This window comes from Heloderma suspectum, chromosome 4, assembly GCF_057233095.1.
Source record: "Heloderma suspectum isolate Gila_16-S chromosome 4, 16-S_ref, whole genome shotgun sequence".
NCBI lineage: Eukaryota > Metazoa > Chordata > Lepidosauria > Squamata > Helodermatidae > Heloderma > Heloderma suspectum.
This window is the reverse complement of record NC_139461.1, coordinates 135,576,974-135,602,283: the sequence shown is the minus strand read 5'-3', so window position 1 is coordinate 135,602,283 and position 25,310 is coordinate 135,576,974. Positions and strand designations below refer to the sequence as shown.

Genomic DNA, 25,310 nt, shown 5'->3' with positions numbered 1-25,310 from the left:
ATTGCAAAGAAAGTCCTCTAGCATTCCAGGGAGAGAGAGAGAGATAGAGAGAGTGGGGGAGTGGAAGCCTCCCAGCTCATGGCTGAGATTAGCTGTCCCTCAATGAGAAAAGGGTGAGATAACCAGGCATATGCTCAGTTGTTATGAAACTGCACTTGCTTGATACCAATTAAAAGTGTGTAAGAGGCTCACTGTAGAACCCCCCCCCCAACAAGGGGCTGACCTTTTTTAGCTAAAGCCTGCTAACTCTACTAACTGGATCCTTGCTCCTCTTGGCTTATAAAAACTGGCAGGGAAGGAACAGCTGGCTGGGCCAGGGAGGTGATTAATGCCTTCTTGCAAGAGGGAGTGGTCCTGGGCTGCCTCAAAGAGGTGGTAGTGAGACCACTCCTGAAGAAACCCTCCCTGGACCAGGAAAATTTAGTAATTTTAGGTCAGTGGCAAATGTTCCTTTCCTGGGCAAGGTTCTTGAGCGGGTGGTTGCCAACCAGCTCCAGACACTCTTGGATGAGACCGATTATCTAGATCCATTTCAGTCGGGGCTCAGGCCAGGTTTTGGCACGGAAACAGCCTTGGTCGCCCTGTATGATGACCTATGTTGGGAGAGAGACAGGGGGAGTGTGACCTTGTTGATTCTCCTTGACCTCTCAGCAACTATCGATACCATCGACCATGGTATCCTTTTGGAACGATTGTTTTGAGCTGGGAGAGGGAGGCACTGCATTGCAGTGGTTTCACTCCTACCTGGATGGTCAGCTCCAGAAGGTGGTGCTTGGGGAATATTGCTCGGCCCTGTGGATTCTCCAGTATGGGGTTCCACAGGGGTCAGTTTTGTCCCCCATGCTATTTAACATCTACATAAAATGGTTGAGTGCAGTCATCTGGAGTTTTGGAGCGTGTTGTCATCAGTATGCTGATGACACTCAGCTCTTTTTCTCCTTTTCATCTTCTGCAGGTGAGGCTGTGGATGTGCTGAATCAGTGCCTGGCTGCGAGAATGGACTGGAAGGGGACTAATAAACTGAAATTCAATCCAGGCAAGACTGAGATGCTGTTGGTGGGTGGTTCTTCTGACAGGATGGAGGGTGCTCAACCTGTTCTGGATGGGGTTGCACTCCCCCTGAAGGAGCAGGTTCATAGCTTGGGGGTTTTCCTTGAGTCTTCTTTGTCACTTGAGGCTCAGGTGGCCTCAGTGGCACAGAGTGCCTTCTACCAACTTCGGTTGGTGGCCCAGCTATGCCCCTGTCTGGACAGGGATAACCTGGCTTCAGTTGTCTATGCTCTAGTAATCTCCAAGTTAGATTACTGCAATGCACTCTACGTGGGGCTGCCTTTGAAGACGGTTCAGAAGCTGCAGCTTGTGCAAAATGTGGCAGCCAGACTGATAACAGGGACCAGAAGGTCCAACATATAACACTGACTCTTGCCTGCTTGCACTGGCTGCCTGTATGTTTCTGAGCATGATTCAAGGTGCTGGTTTTAACCTATAAAGCCTTACATGGCTTGGGACCACAATATCTGACGGAGCGCCTCTCCCAACACAAACTTATCCATACACTACACGCAACATCTAAGGCCCTCCTCCAGCTGCCTACTCTGAGGGAAGCTCAGAAGACGGTGACAAGGGAGAGGGCCTTCTCAGTGGTGGCCCCCAAATTATGGAATGATCTCCCTGATGAGGCCCACCTGGCGCTAACATTGTTATCTTTTCGGCACCAGGTTAAGACCTTTCTCTTCTCCCAGGCATTTGGCAGCATATGTTAAGTTTTAATTGATCTTGGAATCGCTTAAGGTTATGGTTGCCTGCTTTGAGATCGCTTGAAATTGTTTTAGATATATGTTCTTGTGTATACTGTCTAGTTTTTTAAAAAATGGAATGGGCTTAAAATCTGTATTATTGTATTTTTAAATGTTTTTAATCTTTGTAAACCGCCCAGAGAGCTTTGGCTATTGGGTGGTATAGAAATGTAATAAATAAAATAATAAATAACTGTGTTAAACTACACGGGTCTCTATGCATTTTAGGAACTCTGTGGAGTCCACGGTTTTGTTCACCAACCAACCCACTACACCAAATATTGCCTATTCTGGGGTTACTATAACAAAAAGTTTGGATTAAGAATATTGGTGGAAAGCCAAAGACATCACCACATTCATTACTAGAGATGAGATCCAGGTATGTTTCCTTTCCACCCTGGAGTTGGGTCCTTTAAAGAATTCCTTGGAAGAAAATTCTATCAAATTGAATGGGACTATTTTCAAGCATGTTTGCTTAGGATAGGGATGTTTTAGGTACACTTGGCCAAAAAACATCTGTTTAGCATGTCATTCTGGTGCAAATCATAGAGCTTCAAAATATGACAGTGGCCACTGCATACTTGCACAAGTAGCATTAAGCATCGTATCCCACTGACCAACTTATTATCAAACATAAATGCACCCTCTGAAGTACACAAAAAGTACAATTGCATGGAGAAGCTTTAATCTGCGCAAATCCCTCTGAGGGCCTATTATCTCATGACCTTCTCAGCAGCGGGCAGCAGCATTTTCAGTCAATCCATGCCTACTTCTGGCTATGGTGCGATGTGTGCTGAACAAACTGACTGCATGCTGATGCCACATACAGCACTCTCTATGGATCAGCTTTTTTCATAGCACTTACAGATGCTTCAAAAACTATTCTTGCAATGGCATAAAGAAAAGCCAATGGTTCCAAGTTGCACTTGGCGGTAGCATGAATGTGTCACCATCACAGCTGCAGCTGGCAGAAATTAAATGAAAATATAGCTGCCACATCTGAGAGCGGCTTTCAAAGAGGCCTTATGTCTGGAACATTCACAGAGTGATTAAAGAGAGCTGAAAAGTTTTCTAACCATCTCTGTACTATTATCTGGGAAGTAGGTAAAAAGAAAAATGTGTGTGTGTGTGGTGGGGGCAGGGGGAGGGCCCGAAAAGCACTTCCCAATATACAGGGTATTTAATAGTAGGGAGAAAGGAGTTGTTTTTACATAATACACAGGAAAACAATGAGACGCTAGATGTGATATGGCTTTAAAAGGGATGTCATAGTTAATGCTATGTAATATAGAATAGGCAGAACCCTTATGGGGTTCACCCTTAGGGAAACAATGTTGGCTTGATTCTTATGCGGGAGATCTTTCTAGAAGTCACACAATAACCCATGAATCAAGCCAATATGGAGATGGAAAACAGGTGGCTAGACCCTGACCCCAAACACCTGCACCAAAAAATGTATTTGCTTTTTTGGCACAAGGTCATATTTTGAAAGTCATATTTTGAAATGCTGCAACCAGTGCAGCATTTGGGATGAGTCTACCGTAAGGACGTGTTCACTTCGTAAGTCTTACTAAAGAGCTGTAAATTCAGTCCTGATTCTCCTGGAGTGAATTAAACCACTCACCAGCTACCCAAATGCTACCCTGTCCTACATGTTCTAATTTTATACATTAGAAAATCAGCCTATGATATCCTGTGCTAGGCTAACACGTAAATCAATTTCTGTGACATGATTAAGAATTCAAAGGCTATCAATCATTACCTTCTCTCAACAATGCAATCCATATTAGGCAATTTTATGGAAGAAGCCAACAAGGAACCACCTGCTGGCTTTGCTAATTAGATTAATAAAATGTTTACGTTTTCGGATGCGTTTTTATCTTGGAAACAAGACTCAAGCAGCTGAGGAGTTCACACTTGTGTATCACTGCACAACTTCCACAATTTGTGATTCCTTAACTTTTAGCCCCATTTTTTCACTCTTCTTGAGACGTTGTATGGCATTACTCAGTGACCTCACTGGCATCTTACCTGGAAGAAACTGACAATCCTAATGTTATGGCAAGAGATGTAAACCCCTGCTGTTTAAATGCATACTATTAGACACTTACTAATTCTTGATTTACAGAAGATGAAAGATTGTTAAAAAGCTTGTAATAGATCAATTTAATAAAAATTGATTTTAAATTAACTCTAAACTGATGAAAATGTTAGCTGATAAAAGCAAATCTTCGTGCAGTAATATATTTTTAAGTCAAGACTCTTAAGACTTGGGGGACGGGGGGAGAGAAGGCTATGGTATAGTGATCACACATTTCTTAATTAGCTTCAATGGAAATTCTGTGTGGGGCCATTAGCATGATTAATCTCTCTTTGGTGGGAAAACAACTGTGCACAGAGACCACGTCACAGTTTTATGTTGCTTGGCTGCCTCACATAAATTAAAATCAAAATCATTTAGGGTTTGATCCATTCTGTGGGTGCAGTGCTTGTGCATGGAGAAGTCCCACTGGGCTCAAGAAAACCCTGTCATCCTTATCCTTGGGCTAATGTGAATGCATGCTGAATGCACAGGCAGTGCAAGGGGGCACTGCAAACAATGGTAGGTCCATGAATGCCTCCCAAATCCCCATCCAGTCCTCCATTTCTGCACCACTGAAATTAAAGATAAGAGTTGATTAATCTACCAGTTGAAGCTGGTAGCCCTAGTTTAAGGCACTCCTAAAAACATAAATGGTTTTGGCAGGCCAGTGCAACAACATCTGAGGCTAATGTTTTCCTATTAAAACTCTGCTGATGGGGAAAAATCACCAAGCAAAATAACCTCCCTTTTCAGGGTTTTGTTCAATTGAAGGAAGTTTGAGGAATTAGACCCTGAGCCATAAACTCCATGCAGCCTGAGACGTGCCTCTTAAAATATATAAAGGCAGACCTATCATGGATGTAGTGCATGCAGATAGAGGAGTCCCACAGAACTCATTAAAGCCCTATTTTCCCCATCCCGCCCTGTCAATTTGAGCACAGAAGCACACACATAGGCAGTGTAACTCATCACTGAAAGGAAATTTGTGCACGTCTCACATAGTCACTGGGATCCAGGAAACTACGGAGCTGTCCACCTAGCTTCTGTTCCAGGAAAATTAGTAGAAAGTATTATTAGAGCTAGAATTATTAATTATTAAGCATACAGAGGATCAAGCTTTGCTGAGAAAAAGTCAGCAGGGCATCTGCAAAGGAAAATCCTAACTCACCAACCTTTCAGAATTCACTGAGAATGTCGGCAGTATGTAGATAGGGGTGATCCAGTAGGCGGTGTATGCTTGGACTTTCAAAAAGCTTTTCACAACATTCCTCTTTAAAAAAAGCAATAATGGAACAAGAAGACAGGGCATCTTATAGGGCAGTATCCAATGGTGTCATTCCATTAGCGCAAATGATATTGTGCTAGTGAAAACTAGGTTTTGAGCTATGCACAATAGAAGAATCCAACTGAAGTTATGTTTGCACAAGCGTGGTTTGCAATGCATTCTGTATTCCCGCTGTGTGACCAGTTATGCAACTGCTTGCATCCATTGTGCAACTGCTTGTGCAAATGCTTTGCACCTGTTTTGTACCCGGTTGTGCATTCTGCTTGTGTAACTGGCTACATAACTGCTTCCACCCATTGTGCGACGTGTTGTACAACCAGTTGTGCAACTGCTGACACAACTGGTTGTGCAAGTGTAATGGACAACCACTTGTACAATGGAATGATTTCGTGGAGCTCTGCTAGCACTATTTGAGTTTGCAGAATGTCACCACTGGATACTTCCCATAGACTGTACATGGTTAAAAACAGGAATCAGATGGTAGGAATAAATGGACAGTTTTCATAGCAGGGGGATGTATGCAGTGGGGTAACCTACAGATCTGTATTGGAGCTGGTGTTATTTAACTTATTCATAAATGAGCTGGACTAGGCAGTGAGGTAACTATACAGGGTGTGGTGTGGTAAACAAGGCTTTATTAACACTAAATTATTCAGGATGGTGAAAACCCAAGGACTGTGAACAGCTCCAAAACAATCTGCCCAAACTAGGTAAATAGCAATAAAGATTTAATGTAAGTGCAAAGCTATGCACACTGGCACATTTCTGCACACACCCCTGTCCCTAACTTTACATATCACTGCTGGGGTCCAATAGTCCAAACAGACTACCCAGGAAGGGGAGGGTATGGTTGATAACTGATAATGTCAATCCAGCGTATGTAGCGGGAAAAAGTCAATCTCAATGTCTGGAATGATTAAGAGACTGAGAACAGAAAGACCTATATCATAATGCTAATTGATAGTGAGGTCACATTTAGAATACTGTGTATAATTCTGGTCACCATCTCAAAAAGATTATCACAACACTGGAAAAGGTTCAGAAATGAGCAACTGAAATTATTCAAGGGGTTGGAGCACCTTTCCTATGTGGCAAGACTAATGTTTTGTGGGCTTTTAAGTTTGAAAAAATGACAGAGGACACAATAGAAGTGTATAAAATTATGAATAGTATGGAAAAGTTGAAGAGACAACCCTCTCCAATCAAACTGATCAGCATCAGGTTCAGAACAGGCAAAGGCAAGTACTATGTTACACAATGCATAATTAACATATGGAATTCAGTACCAGAAGTCATGAAGGCCACTAGTTTAGAAAAGAGGCAAATCAATCCAGCAAGGTTCTTATGTGGGTATACTTAAAACTATCTCTAGGAACTCTTGATAGATTCTACTTGGATAGTAATTGCTTACGAGCTGACATTAAAAATAGTTTATCATAATAAAATAAGAAGGAAGAGGAAATGGCTAACTGTAATGTGGAACAGGCCAAAAATGAAGCTAATCTCCAATTCATAATCTATTCCTTCCTTTCATTTGAAGTGTGAACTCAAGTTGCTCCCTCTCATCATTTTTTTCCTTGGCTTTGAAGTTTCTATAAACTGGGGATAGCTTATCAGAAGTCCTGACGAATGAATGATGCTTAAACAGGACAAAAAGTGAATAAGAGGAATTTCAATATCCTTAGGAAGAGGCTGAGCTCTTTGGTAAAAGGCAAATACATATTCAGTCCCACAGCAGCAGAAAGCATTTCACTACACTGGATAAAGTGCTGAAATCCATCCTTAGAATAATAATAATCTCAAAAGGCTTTGATTAAGATGTTCTTTGTACTCTGGACTGTTAGTGACTCACAAGAGAGATTCCACCCCCACCCTCCACCCACTTTCAAGCTCTGTATAACATAGGATAATAGCCTTAACACTGGGAGACATAATACCTATAGAGGACTTATACGTGCTGGCTGAACAACCCAATTTATCTTATTATACTCCAAAATGGTGCATTTTGAAACATAGGTCACTTAAAACAGCTGTTCTTGGCTACAGTTTATATTGGTGTAAAATGCCATTTAACATAAAGGGTTTGCAAGGCTTTCGTGTCAATAACGTGCATGTTAAATTAATCCCTCCAAAACAGCATGATCTCAAATGTACTCAGGGCTGTTTTCAAACAATTACAGTTGTTCCAAAGCTCTGTAAGGAAGTGTGATCTTACTGAAAAAATAAGTTGGCTGTGCCAACTGAAAAGTTACAGCAGTTGCAAAGTTATGGCAATTGCTTATTTATCCTCATCTCATTTTATTTTTGCACCAGTCCTGTGAGGTAGGTTAGCATGACATGTTGATTTGGCCAAGATATTCCACTTGGCTATACAGATAAGCAGGAACTTTAATCTAAGACTCGTGTGTACCAACACAACACTAGCACCCACATGTATGAACAGGCATGCTAGATCATGTAAGTGTGCATATAGATGTGCATTAAGAAAAAGCTTACATGTAAATGAGCAGGAGAAAAACACTTAGCTGCAACTCTTCCCTAGCCTATAATCCATCTCCTTCCTCCCTTCAGTCTCTGAACACTGAGTGAATCGTCACTGAATGGCATGGGGCTGGTGAACCATCTAGTCACGATATGGATACCTTTCAGCTTGTGCAACCTGAGGATATGGACAAACTGCTTCCTTGTCCAATCTGGCTTGTGAAATCTGCCACTGCTGGGCTGCGTACTTGGACCTCTGAGGTGATTAATGCCTCCTTGAGGGGGGGTGACATCCACACAGCTTTGAAAGAAGCAGTGGTGAGGCCCTTGTTGAAGAAACCAAATCTAGACCCTATGGTTTTGGATAACAGCTGTCCTGTATCAAATTTGCCATTCTTGGGCAAGGTGCTGGAGTGTGTGGTGGCCTCCCAACTCCAAGCAGTTTGGGATGAAACTGATTATTTAGATCCATTCCAATCAGGTTTCAGGCCTGGTTATGGGACGGAAACAGCCTTGGTTGCCCTGGTTGATGACTTACGCCGGGGAATGGATGGGGGAGTGCTACCCTGTTGGTTCTTCTGGACCTCTCAGAGGCTTTCGATGCCATCGACCATGGTATCCTTCTGGATCGTTTATCCTGACTGGGTTTGGGAGGCACAGTTTTAAAATGGTTCTGTTTCTTTCTGGAGGAGTGGTCCCAGAAGGTGGTGTGTGGGACTTTTGCCCCACTCATGGCTGTTAGCCTGTGGGATCCGCAAAGTTCCATCCTGTCCCTCATGCTTTTTATCATCTACATGAAACCTCTGGGGGAAGTCATCAGGAGGTTTGGGCTGAAGTGTCATCAGTATGTGGATGATACTCAGCTCTACCTCTTGTTTCCATCTGCACATCCAAGGGAGGCTGTCGAACCTGTGAACCACTGTCTGGAGGTTGTTTTGGGGTGGATGAGGGTAAACAACCTGAAACTTAATCCAGACAAGACAGAGGTAATGTGGGTTGGGAAACAAACTACTTTGGATGGAGGTTTACAACTGGCCTTAGATGGGGTTGCACTCCCCCTAAAAGACCAAGTGCGCAGTCTGGGAGTCCTCCTGAACTCTCTGCTAACTGGGTAAGCTCAGGTGGCTGCGGTGTCCAGGAGTATGTTTTACCAGCTTAGGCTGGTACACCAGCTGTGTCCCTATCTGGAGAGGATTGACCTCCCCTCAGTTATCCATGCACTAATGACATTCAGGCTGGTCTACTGTAATGTGCTGTATGTGGGGCTGCCTTTGAAGATCGTCCAGAAACTTCAGTTGGTGCAGAATGTAGCTGCCCAAGTGTTGGTGGGGGTAATGCAATTTGATCATATAATGCCTATACTGTGTCAGCTGCACTGCTTACCAGTGTGTTTCTGAGCCCAATTTAAAGTGCAGGTTTTGACCTTCAAAGCTTTAACCAGTTTGCGACCAAATTACTTGCGTGACTGCCTTCATAGAGATCAGACTACCTGTACTTTAAGATCAGCAAGAGAGGTCCCCCTCATTTGCTCACCTGTGAGAGCAGTTAGGTGGGCAACCACACAAGAGAGGGCCTTTTCCACAGTGGCCCCACGCCTCTGGAATAAGTTGCCATGGGGGATCCACCAGGCCCCATCATTGCAGACTTTTAGGAAGGCCCTGAAAACATTATTTTACTTTGGCCTTCCCTTGATATATTTGCTGGCTGTTGCTGTTTCTATTGCTTTTTAAGATACCAGTGTTTATTATGTGTTTTATTATTGTATGCTGCCTTGGGAGGGCTTCTGCCCTGAAAGGCAGCCAAGACATATTTTAAACAAACAAACAAACAAACAAACATATGCCACCTTTCTTCCCACCTGGCGAATTTCTTCTCAAGCCAGCCCAAGACATTTTACACACATTACACCCTACTGATGGCTGACAGGCATTGCCACTTTGAGGTTTTCCCCGGCTCCCAACATTTAAAACATTGTCCACCGATGTTATGGATAGGCTGCCATAGGCATCAAGAGAGAGAAAGCAATACACTTTACACTTTAGTAGGTTTCCTAGCCTATTCATGTGGCTCATTAAATGTTTCACATGGTTCCATTCACTTTAAATCAGGAATCCTGGCTTAATAGAGTATGATGTGAATGACAAGCATGCCAGCGTATGCAGCCCATTTGCTCCCAGTTTGCTCCTCTCTTTGTGAGAATGGGTAAACAAACCAGGGAGGGATAGCTTCATATGAAATCCAGACCTTGGCTTATGGTTAAGCGTGCCAACCCAGGATTCATAAGCCAACAACAAACTCTGGTATAAAGCTCAGGTTTACGGTCCTGGCTTGCTTCGGCACACTTATCCATAATAATGTGTTCTGATATTACATGAAGTGATCCCCTTCTGGTTTGTTTACCCAATCTTGCAAACGGAGAAGAAAGGCAGTGTGCACCGGTCTCCAACTTGCTGACATCATGGTTTATTAAGCCAGAGTTTGGGCCTAAAGGTGACATGCAGATGTGGCCATTTTTAAAAATTTAACAATTCATAATAAAAATTGTGTTTTTATGACATCATATACCACACACTGTATTTCTGTCATTTGACAAATGGCTTCAAATGCTATTTATTCCAGGAAATTATTCCATATCTGAAGTGAATTAAATCCTTCTCCTTAAATCCCCAATGGGGAACTGATAAGGAACTGCAATGAATCTTTGCTTATCCCTTAACAGAATGATGCTATGCAAACTGAATTTTTCAGGGGTGATTTACGTGGATTTAACAGTTAAGACAACAGCTGACTTATTTAATTTCCATATGAAAAATTGCTTTGCCATTTAGTGGTATACTTCTGTTTCAGGATATTATATGCTTTTTGAGGAAGCAATCATTTTGTATTTTCTGTAGAACAACAGTGATTTTTTTTAAAGGGTAAGTTATATTAAGCTTGCTCAGCCACTTGTCTTGAATGAGAAATTCTTAAGTTTTACTCAGTGCCCTCCACTTTGAATAGTCAGAACCAAGGGAGGTCAGTACCGACTCAGTTAGTTCTCAAACAATATTTTCCAAAACTGGCCCCAAAAGTATTTTAACAATCTAAGCCACCTGGCAGCTCAAAAGCCCAGTCACTGCCTAGCCTCCAATATGGATACTCACAGCTATTAAAACACAACACATTGCAAAAGATAGTCAGTATCTATGTAGCCTAGCACCCTGATGCTAAACACGCTTACTTTGAGGAAAATCTCACTAAAATCTATGGAGTACTGCAGTACAATGTGTTTTGAACTTCCCAGATAACTTTGCCTAATGGATGTTATAGAAATGTAATAAATAATTATAAATAAATGTATTAATTGCTGCCCACCCTACACCAAGCACTTCAAAAAGACCTCTTTATCAGAATACTGCAAGGTGATGTGGTCTGAAACTGAAATGTGCAAAAGAAAATGCAACTGTCATGCAGTATGTGAGGGGATCAAGGCAGTGGTGAACGCCTCCCTTGAGGAGGGAGTGATGCCATCAGCCCTCAAGGAGGCAGTGATAAGACCGCTCTTAAAGAAGCCCTCCTTGGATCCTCAAGTTCTGAACAACTTTCGCCCAGTCTCAAATCTGCCATTTTGGGGCAAGGTGATTGAGCGGGTGGTGGCGGTGCAGTTGAAGGCACACTTGGAAGAAACTGATTATCTAGACCCATTTCAGTCGGGCTTCAGGCCTGGGCATGGGACAGAAACGGCCTTGGTCGCCTTGGTGGATGATATGAGGAGGGCTCTGGATAGGGGTGAATGCTCCTTCCTTGTTCTCCTCGACCTCTCAGCGGCTTTCGATACCGTTGACTACGGTATCCTCCTGGACCGCCTGGAGGGGTTGGGCATCGGAGACACTGTATTGCGGTGGTTCCGGTCCTTCCTCTCTGGCAGGGACCAGAGGGTAGCACTGGGAGAGGAGGTTTCGGACCCGTGGCCACTTACTTGTGGGGTGCCACAGGGTTCCATCCTCTCCCCGATGCTGTTTAACATCTATGTGAAGCCACTGGGGGCTATCATCAGGAGGTTTGGGGTGCAGTGTCATCAATATGCGGATGACACGCAGCTCTACCTCTCATTCAAATCTTCACCAAGGTTGGCTGTAGAATCCCTGTCCAAATGTCTGGAGACGGTGAGTGGCTGGATGGGGAGGAATAAGCTGAAGCTGAACCCTGACAAGACCGAGGTACTTTTGGTGGGAGACAAGAGGAGGCTGGGGGATGTTGACCTGGTGTTGAATGGGGTACGGCTACCCTTGAAAGACCAGGTCCGCAGCCTGGGGGTCATTTTGGACTCCCAGCTGTCCATGGAGGCTCAGGTGTCAGCTGTGAGCCGGACTGCAGTGTATCAACTCCATCTGATACGGCGGCTGTGCCACTTCCTTCGCGACCATCTGCTCCCATCGGTAGTACATGCCCTGGTCTCCTCTCGTTTAGACTACTGTAATGCACTCTACGTGGGGTTACCCTTGAAGATGGTTCGGAAGCTGCAGCTGGTACAGAACGCGGCGGCTCGCCTGATTAAAGGCAGCCGCCGGCGAGATCACATCACTCCAGTGCTGAAGGAGTTGCACTGGTTACCAGTTGTTTTCCGGGCCAAATTCAAGGTGTTGGTTTTGACCTTTAAAACCCTATATGGTTCCGGCCCAGCCTATCTTAAGGAGCGCCTCCAGCAACACCAGACAGGCTGCTTAACAAGATCAGCCTCAGATGGCCTTCTCTCTGTCCCATCAGCCAGGACAGCTAGACTGGTGGGGACGAGGGAGAGGGCCTTCTCTGTGGTGGCCCCAACTCTGTGGAACTCCCTCCCTAGGGAACTCCGTCATGCCCTGTCTTTAATGAGCTTCCGTCGTGCATTAAAAACGTGGTTGTTCAGGCAGGCATTTGGGGTGGGTTAGGGTATTTAAAAAAAAAAAATTATGGTAAAATTTTATTGTTTTAAATTGTTTTATGGTGGGTTGTACATCGCCCAGAGTGGCTGGGTGACCAGTCAGATGGGCGATTAATAAATTTAATAAATAATAAATAAAATAAAGTATGTTGTAACACTTGAAATATAGCCCTAGTTGGGGCAAAACCTCTATCAGGATATTGTCATACTGAATGTTCAGAACATAACTAAACCATACATTTAAGAGGCAACACAAAGGGATGGCTCACTGCCTCATGTTCTTGATTACTCAGAACTTGAAGACTTGTCTCTGAATGTATGAACCAACTGTCAGAAAGCATCATGTTTGAAGTGATATGAAAAATCTGTCTATGGGATTTGATCTGTGATGGATCAGTCACACATGCCAAGTCGCTTATCAGCTGCTTTCAGTGCTTATTGCTCCAAGAACAGTTTGATTATCAGTTATAACAAATCTAAAGTCTTGGTGTTTTCTAAAGCCCAAAAGAGATACAGATGGACCTTAAATGGCAACAATACAGAGTAAGATACACATAAGGTATCTAGGTGTACAAATGCAGAGTATTGGCTCCTGGTCTGAACAATGGAAGCAGGCAATTAACACAGCTAACCATAGCCAACAGGCCATTTCAAGGTTTTCTTTATGCAAGGTGGTCATTTCATACCTTCATATATCCCAGCTTATAAAATAAGACTTGGCCCAACTCATCTCTGACATCCTGATCTGGATTTCTGGATTTAAATCTCAAATGGAAAGAGTCCAATCAAGTTTCTTTAGGAAGATTCTGGATTTGCCTCCCTGTGTGGGGAATGCTGCTATCTGGAAATGGGTATTCAATCAGTTGAATGCCAGGCTTGGATAAATGCCCTGAAATTTCGCTACATTTGCACTTGTCTTCAGCTCCTACTAGCTATATTTATTTATAGCTCTCAATTCCTTTGTTAAGTCAGTGGACGAGGGGAATAAGAAAGAGGATCTTTAGGCTGGGTTTTCCTTTTGAGGTTCCAGGCAATTATGGCTTAAAGAAGGCACAGTTCTTAGTTACACAGAGATTAGTAAAACCAAATATGGAATTGTTAGAGCTTTGTATGTGTTTCGAAATGCAGGAGGGCTTTTATGCTTGCCATTTTCAATGTGCTGCACTGTTAAGCAGACGATTTAATAAGATCCTGATTAACCAACATCTTTGTCTGTGTGGAATGGGAGTAACAGAGCCTCTTGATCATGTACTCCTGTATTGTAATTTGTGTAGAGACTGCAGAGGGAGGCCAATTCTCCCTCTACTAAGGACACTTTCGGGACGATCTTTTGAAGATCTGGTATTGTTCTGTTTAAGGGATTCATCTTATGTTACCGAGAGGGTTGCTAAATTTCTTTTGACTTCAATGCAAATTAGGAAAAAAAATATGTTGGCCTCCTTTTAAAACCCAACTGTTTTATTTATCTGTTCTTAACTTGCTGAATTTGTTCTTTGTATCAAAGTCCTTATTGGTCTGTGACATGCCAAGTCACCACAACATCTCAGTCATGTGTGGGTGAACCAACCCAAAAGGTCCTCTCAGAAGATTTCTTCTAAGCAGTATAAGAAGTATAATCCATCACAAGACAAACTTTTGCCTAATATTTTGGTCTTGGACAAACATACTTAACAGACCATCTGGTCTCAGATCATCAACTTCGAGCAAGTGTGCAAAACAGGGTTGGGTAGTCTATGGGTTGCATGCAGCCCCTACTGCCCCCAAAATTGTAAATTAAAAACAGACAACAAAATAGCATCCAAAGCAGCCATTTTGGAGTTTTTTTGGCCCTTGAAAACAGCTAATTTTGATACTTTTGGTACTCTGTAGCTGCTCTGAATGGCATTTTTAATTTTAAAAAACTAAAAATAGTTTTTTCTGCACTGTAGGGGGAAGGTGCAGCTTGCTGGGAGTGAAAATGGCCCCCGGACCTCCCAAAGTTGCCCACCCTGGTGTAAAACAAGCTTTCAGAGGGACAACAGGCTATTCCTTCAGGTGGAAGACAAAACAAGACCTATTCAGCTACTGCAGCAAATTGTAGTCCCAAGGTACAATTGGATGATTGTGTTTGTTTTGTGGCTGTTCTTTTGAAGCTTGACTTGTATTTTCTTCCTGTGTTTTGTTTTATGTGGTGTTCTTGTTCCTTTGTTAGTTTGCTGTTAACTGCCTTGAGCTTAAGCAAGAGCAGTTTACAAATAATTTAAATTAAAAAAATTAAAAGAAATTATCAAGTAACTTGTCAGGTTTCCTGATCTTTCAAGCACGCATGGTCAGGCAATCCGACACCAGACACTCAAATCAGTGAGATTTCTTTATTGCAAGAAATTTCACGGCAAAAGCATAATGGTTACACTCTTCAGAAATCATTTAGCTGAAATCAATAGCTATAGGGTTTATGTAATTCCAGAACAGTCCAAAGCTAAACACTACTACCGTGACTGAGATCCTCAACATGGTTTCCCTGTTGCCATCTCCATGGCTCTGAACACAAGGGTAGGTGACTCAGGATTCCTGGCATATCTAAGTCAGGCAATCCATACACAGGGTTCCAACCTCCAGACAAGGAATGGGAAAGATTACTGTAATGATCCCTCAGGCAATCAAAGTGGCAAATTCTTGAAAGGCCTAAACAAAACCACACCCACAGAGTTAGTCCAACTTTGACTCTTTTGTTGATAACTCCAGGCTAGTTGGTCAAGGCCTATCAAGATCAAGGGAAGGGTAAACCCCCCCACACATGGAACTCCGTGCCACTGCTTTCACGTTGGTAACTCCATGCTGCATGAATCCAGGCAGAGGAAAGTCCAAAAGTCATAGATCAAACCCAGCCTGCTGGTACACTGAGCTGATGACAAACAAAGACACACAATCCACAGCAAATGACAGTTCGTCTATAAAAAGCCTAACAATCCTTTTCATGGCAAGTCTTTAGCAATCCAAAGTTCCAATTAAGGGAGAATCCATGTGCAGAGTGCCTCCAGAAGCCCAAACGATGATGGATCCAAACAGAGATGGCTTCGGGCAATCAAGATGAGATTGATCTTTGTCTTTGCATCAGCTTAGAAGGGGAAGGCGTAACTGTAAGACATCCCCTCCAGATCCCTTGACAGACAAGGGCCTTTAGCCTTTCAGCAAGGCCCCTGCCTAACAGGGCATCACTGCTCAGCCCTCCAGCAGTGATGCTTCAACCTGGGCGACCCTTCTGCAAACCCCACCCCACCTCTGTCAGGTTCTCACGGACAGCTTCCAGCCTCCCTGCCTGCCAAGGCCAGGCCAGCAGGTGGACAGGCAGTCGAGGGACTGCCCCGGCTCGGCCCTGAGAACACTCACGGAGATAAGCTCACACAGATTCTGACATTCCAGTAGGGATGGCGGAGAATTCTGCCACAGACTCCAGTGAGGCCGGATTCTAAAGAGTCTAAGGCGGAACGGCTTCCCTCCCTGCCGCCACCCCGCAGAATCCCCCCAGGACAGACCTACCTGGTGGCAGATGCGGCGGCAGCAATGGCTCTGGTGGTGGTTCCGGTGGCGAATGAAGTGGCAGCGGCGGTGGCTCTGGCTGCTGCTGGGCTGCTGTGGCTGCCATTTGCGTCCCTACGCTAGCTCGTGATAGGCTACGTATCTATTTACGTAGCCTATCACAGCTAAAGCAGGGATGCAAATGGCGTCCCCTACGCCATTTGTGTTCCCACTTTAGCCGTGATAGGCTACGTAAATATTTACATAGCCTATCATGGATAAAGCAGGGACGCAAATGGCATAGGGGACACCATTTGCATCCCTGCTTTAGCTGTGATAGGCTACGTAAATATTTACTTAGCCTATCACGGGCTAGCATATGGAAGCAAATGGCGTCCCCTATGCAGAATGCCATTTGCATCTGCAGCAGCCCGGCAGCGGGTGGAGGCCCCGCTGCGGGTTGGCCTGGCCGGCGGCTCCGCGGACGAGCCGTGGAGTGGACCTGGCCGGGCAGGATTCCAGGGGGGGGGGGAGGAATGGATTGCCTCCCCCCCCGTCGAGGATTCCGGAGGGAGGAATGGATCGCCTCCCCCCATCTGCGGATCCCAGCGGAGCCAGGTAAGTGGGGTTTCGTACACCCCTACATTGTAGAGGCTGAATAGGCCCAAGCCCTTCCAGGCTACTTCTACTCAAATCCTGGCTATAACTGATAAGGTCCACTGCAGTTCTGAAGCTGGGCCCTGATATAACTCAGGGAAAGGATACCTTTTTAATGAGATCAGTAGCTTCTCTAAGTGAAAGAAAGGGAAGAACAAAAGTTTTAGGGAAAAGGTGAAAGACTTTGCTCCTGGAAACAGGACCATCTTTAACCTTTCAGGCCATATCATATTTTGACTATCTTGGCTTACACGGAAGTATTACACGCAAGTATTTCAATCAAAGGAATCTCTAGTCTTCATGTTAATTTATACTAATCATAAAGGTTTACACACTAAATATCTTTGAATTAGCACAATTACCATTTTCTAAAGAATCCTGGTACCAAGAGAGGAAAGAAGAGCAATTATATTAATGAAACAACATCCTCTACAGTAACTTCCTATAAAACCACTAGCTTGTAAAAAAAACAAAACACTCTCATCTCTATGCTCTCTATACATATAAATTATTGCATTCTCCTTTAAACACATTTTTAAATACCCTGGCTATATGGCTTAACTAAGCACAAGTAATTAAAGGTAGGTAGACAAAGTAACAGCTTGTTGCTTTGGGGAATGTGTTAAATATGCAGTTAATAGCAAGCATGTTTTAAGACTCCGTTGGGTTTGTGGAGAATGCTTTTGTGGGGATTAGTGACCTGCTGTGCTAGGAAGACTGAAGAGCCTACAGAGCTGCTCCCTGATTTCTGGTGATGGTGTAAAGTTGACTTCTACAAATGGTTGGCAGACAGAAAGCACTGAGGGACCAGAGGCAGCATATCAACCAATATCTTCTTCATTTATTTTTATATTTATATCCCACCTTCTTTCCAACAAGGAACCCAAGGTGGCTTTACTATCCTTCTCCTCTCCATTTAATTAAGGCTGAAGGTCATTGACTGGCCCAAAGTTGCCCAGTGAACTTTATGACCAAGTGGGGACTAGAACCTGGATCTCCCGAGTCCCAGCCCAACACTCTAACCATTACACCACCCTGGCTCTACCACACTGTTGAGGGATTAGTTATGTAAGGGCGGAATTTAATTTCCTAGGACAGACCTAGTTGAGGACTAGTTTGAACCCAACTATAATTCCACCTAGTGGGTAGGCAGAGAAGGGTTAACATTCTGTTTTATAATCCTGCAGATCCTTTTGGAGGAGCATGTTTCTCTTCCTCTCTTTGCTCAAGGATTCTCTGCACTGTGTCATGTTACATGAAGCTTGACAGTGAACACAGTAACAGAAAAGAAATAAATACTGACTCAAGAGTAAACCCTAGGTTGCATTGACTTAATATATTCTGACCTTCCTTCATATAAACATAGAAAAATCATATGTCCCAATACTAATATTTTCTGGCACTATGTAAATTCATACCAGGTTAACAACCCAAAGATTAAGCTATTTGGAGGTCTATTATATCCCAGACAAAAAAGACACTGCTGTCTTCAAATTCATACCATATGTGTACAAAATATTATGAACTGATTACTGAAAAACAAGCAAGGACTCCACATAATACAAGCCTTGGCTCCCAAGCTTACGAATGTGTAGATGCTGAAAATGCTATATTGTTGGTGGAATGCAACAGAACACCAATTATCTACCACATGCTCCTCACATCAGTCAGGTTGTTTTTAAATTAAACATAAGCAATCCTCAGCAGCTTTCCAGACCTGCACTATTTAGCAATATAACTTCTATTCTAGGCACGCGTTTGGTTTTCTTTTTTAAATAACACTTTTCAAAAATGTATATTGTTTCCCACAATGACTGCAGTTCTTAGGAGCGTTCCATCTTAATCTGTGTGTGTATGTGTCTGAGAGAGGGGGAGGACACAAGGTGGGGTGCTAGGTGAAAAGAAAAATTGCTGTGCTTCCTGTATCTATTATGGCACAAGACCTGGGTTCAGCAACCTCTGCTACTGAGGAACCTGAGTCTGGTGAAGATCCTTTCTTGCAACTGTCTGGGAAACCCTCTCTGGCAAGGGGCATGTCAAACCAGCTGAGACTTTTATACCAGGGACCATACTTCTACCATCTGCTCTGCTGAAAGTTCTCCAACATCCATAACTCCATCCTCTGACGTCCATACTGCCTCTCCCCAAATTCTTGGCTCCTGGCATCCTGCATTTATCATCACAACATTGCTAGAGGCAGAAGCTGGGATTTTAGGAGACCTACCAGTGTTGCTGGACTGCACATCTGAAGAGACAGAGTGCTATCTTTTTCACAGAGGCAGGGCCAAGAGCAAACACCTTCTAACAGCATTTCAACTCTGGGTAGATTGGTTACCAGGACTTCAGCGACACTCCGAGCTACGTGCTCTCTGGCCTGTACCTCGCTTGCCTGGCTTAGCCTTGTCTAGTCTACCTTCCAACTCCCACTGTGCTCTGTCCAGGGTCCTGATCCTGTTGACTGGCTTGCACTATGTGCTCATCACTACTGCATGCCTGTCAACCCCTGAATCTTACCTGTTCCCATAAATGACATGTGTCTCATGGAATCGACCCCTACAAATGACAGGAAGGCATAGTTAGTGTTCCCACCCCCCTCCTTTCCTTATTTGTGTTTGTAGACCGATTTACACAAGCGTGTTCGTTACTTAGTCACTAATCACTAGAGGAATTGTCATACAGGCCGGGTCTAGAGAAATAGCTCATCAGAAAGTAATATTATTCCAGGAATGTTCCAGTTCAGACCCCAGGTGGGGGACTGCATGTTTCAAATGTCCCCTATGAAAAAGAAACTGACACAGGAAAATAGCATATTACAGAGAAGACTATATATCTTCTTCCTGACAACTTGTTTTCTGTGATTTCCCACCTATAGTCTGAGCTGTTTGTGCAGATCAAGACTCAATGTATGAATTGATTCCACTGAAAATCATTGTGTGAGGCAAGTGAAAGTTTTATATGCAGTTATCGATCCATGATAGCCTCTTCACAAATGCAGGTTCACCACTCAATGTTGCAATCACTGAGTGTGAGAGTGATAAAGGGAAGATTCACATGTTTATGTTCAGATCCCACATCTTTAAAATGTGAGTGGGAAAAGCAGCTTCCAAAGCAATCAAATATATCCTACTTAGAAGCCAAAGTCTTTTTTGAGCTCTTTTATTCTTTGTTTGATATTATTCCTTTTTAAAACTGTATTGAGAGTGACTGACAGCCTTCTGAATTTCTACATTTATCCACAGGAGAATTACACTCAGACAACTAGCAGTTAAAGCAACCTTTTATGTATGTGACATCAAAGGATCCACCTTTAAAGGATGAGAGTGTGAAGAATTTGCTCCCAGAAAACGTTTTGTTGACTGCCAACAAAGTGCTCCTTAACATCAAACAATAATGCTTGGAAAGTGAAAGATAACTGATAACTTGCATTACTTGGTGAAAATTCATAATTTCATGTTGAATAAGATCAGCAGCGGCCAGATGGTGAGACCGCATACACTGAAAAATGCCTCTTGGACAGAAATGTCCTCTTGTCTGCAAGGAGCCTCTAGTAGCCTTCTAAAAAGGATATACTCCTGTTACTTGAATTTGGTAAGCCAGCACAATATTGGTTTTGCAGTTCTTTTTGATACTAAAAACAGAGGAATGCTAATGTAGACCTTATCTACAGTAGATGATATGGCTAGGATCGTCAGTTTGCTCACGCTGGCAGGAGCATCCTTTGAGTGGAGTTCCATTCATGAGACACTCTCGCTAGTGGAAGAGAAATGGGAAAGTGACTTTCACCAATTCTCACTCCCCCTTGCAGCCCTTTGCGCCCCCTTGAAAATCTGCTCTGGAGGGGTGAGGACCCAATGAAACAGTGGGGGAGTCTGCAGGGGGAATCACTTCTGCCCCCTTCCTCTGGTGGAATCCCATCCATTAATTTCTTTTCCAAATTGTACTCCCTGAATCCTCTGCAATCCCTTATCTGCTGCCATGAACAGAGGATAAACAAAATTCAAGGTCATGTGCATTTGTAGTTGTACACATTCACCAGACTTTTACACACACACACACACACACACACACAGAGTCTTAAGTGCTCATGCCAATGTTTTCAGTGTTAAAAACATATTAAAACTTAACTGTACATAGAAGAAAACAATTTCTGGAATATCCTAATAAAAAGCAATATTTAATAGTTCTTTCTCACAGAACAGCATTTAAAACTTACATACATGTAAGTTTGATTGTAGCATAGTGTGGTGAAAGGAATCAAAAGGGTTTCAAATAAAATATAGTAAAATATAAGCACCTACCTATTAGCTCTTTATTTCGGACATCTAAGGCCATATTCCGTAAAGCTGTTGCAACTGCACATACTACCCGATCATTGTCTATTCGAAGGAGCTCTACCAGTATCGGCAGGCCTTTTTCTTTCCGTACGGCAGCACGGATATATACCGACCACTGTAAAGAAATATTATATAAGGGGGAATGAAGAAGAGGCAAGTTTTAGAAACCAAAAAAGCAGGTTGCTATTATGAAGTTTGTTATTTTGAAGAAGAAAGGAAAATGAATTATACTTTCTTGACTCTGGGTTGTGCAAAAAGGACGTTAATATATATGATTTTAAATAACCCATTGACCTTCAGTCTTACTTTGATTTGAACAGGTAATCAGAAAAACATTCAGATAATCTGGTTCCAATTACTTCATAAACATGTTGATGTGCCTCTGAGGACTGATACAGATGTAACATTTTCAATCACTTAACCATTGCTAAGAGATTGGGAGTGGAGATTTGGGGGCAAGCAGGGGGCTGCAGGAGGGAAGGAGAATCCATTCCACCAATGACACCTGTTCTGTTGGTGGATGGACACTGCTGGATTTTCTGCACTCCCACTGGCCACCACTGACATGAAACCAGGGCAGGGAAATTTGTGGTGTGATGGCTCCAGTTTTCCCAGTGAGTTTTGCTTCATGATGATGATGATGATAATACTTATAACTGAAACAGCGCTTTTGAATCTTTAAAGTGATTCACATATATTATCCCATTGCTATCCTGTAACAAGCTGTGAGTCAGGTGAGTTATATTATCCCCATACTGCAGATGGTGGGCTGTGGCTGAGAACGTGGTTTGTCTTGTGAGTTCATGGCAGAGGCAAGATTTGAGCCAAGAACTTCCTGATTCATAGCTCAGTCTCTTGGTGTCATGATCTCCAGGCCTTGGACCTTCCAGTATGCACCAGAGGATTCCGAGGAAGAGGAGGAACAGGCTACTTCCTCAGTGGTAGATCAGCCAATGCCTTATTCAGGGTCCTCTTGATCAGAGAACACAGACCTGCCATCATCTTCTGGCTCAGAGACTGAATCCCTGGCAGAACCTCCATCTCCCCATCCTCACAGAAGTCTTAGGCTACAGAATCAGGTGAAGGCCCTTTAACAATCTAGTCAGCTCCTCCAGGAGTGGCAGGGCTGACCCTACTCCAGGTCTTGTAAGCCTACGTAAAGCTTCAGTGGGCTTTGAGCCTTTCTAGATGAGGGCTTTATTGTGCACTTGTGATTGCTCACTCATTTGTGGGTCCTTTACATGATGTCGTCATCCTCCAGGGCCTCTCCTGTGCTTTTCAACCATTATCTCAGTCTTCTTCCTAATAAAGAAAGTCTGGTATTTTTCTCAGTGGCACTATACGAAACTTGTGTAATTATGCAATTCTGCTATAGCACAGTGCCACCTAGTGGTTGTATAATGGAACATGTAGAAAGGCAGAGAAAGAAAAACTCCAGGAAAAAACATGTGTAAAGGAGCCAATCTTAATCTCGCAAAGAATCTGGAAGCAGAAGCTTCAGTATAGGTGCGGGATAAAAGCCTCATCAGAGAAGTAGATGTAGAAATGTCCTTTAGTTCCCTACTTAGACAACATCCTCCTATTCTAGTAGGAGAGATTTCTAGCCAGCAAGACTGACTTGGAGCTATCTAAAGTCCTATTTTCTTCCTGCCTTGATCTGACTGTCATCAGATGTTACCAGCTTCCCCTGCAAGCTTCAAGAACTACAGAGCGGGACATTTAGCCACTCCACCACTTTTCACTTCGGTAGTTATATGCCCATAAGGTGCGGGTAGGGCGGACTTGGTATGAAGATGCAGAGTACTATGGAGAAAGTAGTATCTAGGCCAGCTGTCATAGAACTGCTCTGAGGGGAAAGCTTTTTTTGGGAAAGGCACTCCCGTTTGCCTCCAGAACTCCACCTTTCCAAAGCACTGCTGGATTTAGGAACAAGCCAAGTAAGCCATGGCTTAGTGTGTTATATTATGAGGGGCCTCCAAATCTTTTGGTGATAACTAAGATGTATTATAATTGAAATTGCTTCGGCTTAAATATGTTGGAAAGCCTGGTGTGACTTACAGCAAAGTTGCCTTATATAGAGAAAGTGTGGCAACACAGCATTTAGTGCTGGAAGCAATAAACATAGACTAGAGCTGGTTTTAAAACAAGTTCAAACCAACTTACTTTTATTAGTGCTTTTATACACATCTTCAGAGAAGACTATCTAACACTGTTTAACTACAAGAACCCCCTAAAGCTGGATGTGTGAATGCAAATAAGCGGCATGAGATACTGGTTACTTGCTTCCTCTCTGGAGAGACTGCATGGCCTTTGCTGCAGAGGCAGAGGAAGAAGGAAGAGGAAGAGGAGGGAGCAGAAAATAGGAACTGATCAAGCTACAGGACATTCTTCATCATCCTCTAGTGTCTGGAAGCACACTGAGTTGTTTGTATTATCCAACAAAATAACCTTTCATATAAAACCCACCACTAAAATTCTGAGCCCTGAGCTCCCCATCCCAATCCACACCCAGTCCCATAAATGTACCTTCCAGGACTGCTGGACTACTTGCATCATCCACGGGTTGTCTAGCAACACCTCAGACCTCAAGAGGAGACTGTGAGAGCCAGCTTAAAGTCCCATTCCACACCATGCATCGTCTCCGCTAATCCCCTCCTCACGGCTTTACCACTCCCACCCCTCCATATACCACCACACAGGCTTGTAGCCATCCTCAGTGTTCGGGACACACACACACACACAAATATAGGGGGGAGTTGTTTTCGATGGTTGTACATTGCCACTTCCATTTACTAAATTCTAATCTTTGTAATTGCTTTTGTGTGTCTATAAATTAAAAGTCTTCAGTTTCATATATGCTAATTATTAAATCATAAGGTATCTGATAATGCAAATTATCAGATACCTGGCTGGCCGAGGCTGCTGCTCCAACCCTTGCAGCCATGTGTCCAGCTGGATTTTCATATGCACAGCAGCCGAGGGCTGGGGAACGGGGAGGGGGAGTGGCTGTTATCTACCGAGAGTCCTTGGTCTTCACCAGACCCCCTCTCCGGGAGACCAAGGTTGCTGAGTGCATGTACTGGAGGTTGGGCCTGAAGGGCAGTCTGGGGATTCTGCTCGTGTACCGTCCACCCCACTGCACGACTGACTCCCTGGCCGAGGTGCTTGAGGTGGTGTCTGATGTGCGTGTACAGTCCCCTAACTTATTGGTGTTGGGGGACTTCAACGTACATTCGGAGGCTATCCTCACAGGAGCACCTCGGGACTTCATGGAGACCATGGCCTCCTGGGAGCTGCAGCATATACTAACTGGGCCCACCCACGTAGCCGGTCATGCACTAGACCTTGTGTTTGTTTCTGGAGAAGCGGGGAGTGATCTGGAAGTCGAGGGTATATCCACCATCCCCTTGTCATGGTCAGATCACTATCTGGTGACGTTGGACTTCTCGGTTCCACAACCCCTCAGCAGGGGTGGAGGACTCATTAAAATGGTCCGCCCCAGGCATCTTATGGATCTGAATGGACTCCTGAACGTGCTTGGGGATTCTCTGGAGCACACCAACAGCCACTCGGTCGAGACCCTGGTGGGTGGCTGGAATGCCGCAATCACTGGGGCATTAGATCGGGTGGCTCCGAAACGCCCTCTCCCCCTGAACAGGGCTCGCACTGCACCATGGTTCAATCCGTGGTTACGAGCTCTGAAACAGGAGGTGAGACGGCTAGAGCGCCAGTGGCAGAAGTCTTGCTCCAAAGACGATCAGACACGGGCTAGAGCTGTATCTTCAGCCTATCACGTGGCGGTGAAGGCAGCAAAAAAGGAATATTATGCTGCCTCTATCGCGTCTGCAGAGTGCTATCCCAGGAGGCTGTTCCAAGTGGTCCGGAGCCTGGTCGGTCCTGTGGCTCCGGAACCACTGGAGCATTCTAAGGCCTCCTGTGAGGCCTTGGCAAGGCACTTTGCAGACAAAATTGATCAGATTAGGTGTGTTACTCTGCATGCTGTGGATACAGTTAGTGAGCAAGAGGCGGCCTGTGGCAAACCGGTTTTGTGGGATCGGTTCCAGCTTCTTCCACCTGATGAAGTGGACAAGGTGCTTCCATCTGTACAGCCGACCACCTGCTTACTTGATCCTTGCCGATCTTGGCTCATTATGGGCTGCAGAGAGAGACTGGGTGAGGGGATCAGGGTAGTGGTGAACGCCTCCCTTGAGGAGGGAGTGATGCCATCAGCCCTCAAGCAGCCCTCAGTGATAAGACCACTCTTAAAGCAGCC

The 25,310-nt window shown here is 44.0% G+C and overlaps 1 protein-coding gene across 1 annotated transcript in view; it reads right to left on the bottom strand.

Moving 5' to 3' along the window:
- Positions 1–25,310, bottom strand: part of CTNND2 (catenin delta 2) — an 861,592-nt gene that overhangs the window by 81,018 nt on the left and 755,264 nt on the right. The window contains exon 17 of the mRNA XM_084850586.1: positions 21,002–21,152. Coding sequence (XP_084706712.1) covers positions 21,002–21,152 — 151 coding nt within the window. The remainder of the gene's footprint in view (positions 1–21,001; positions 21,153–25,310) is intronic.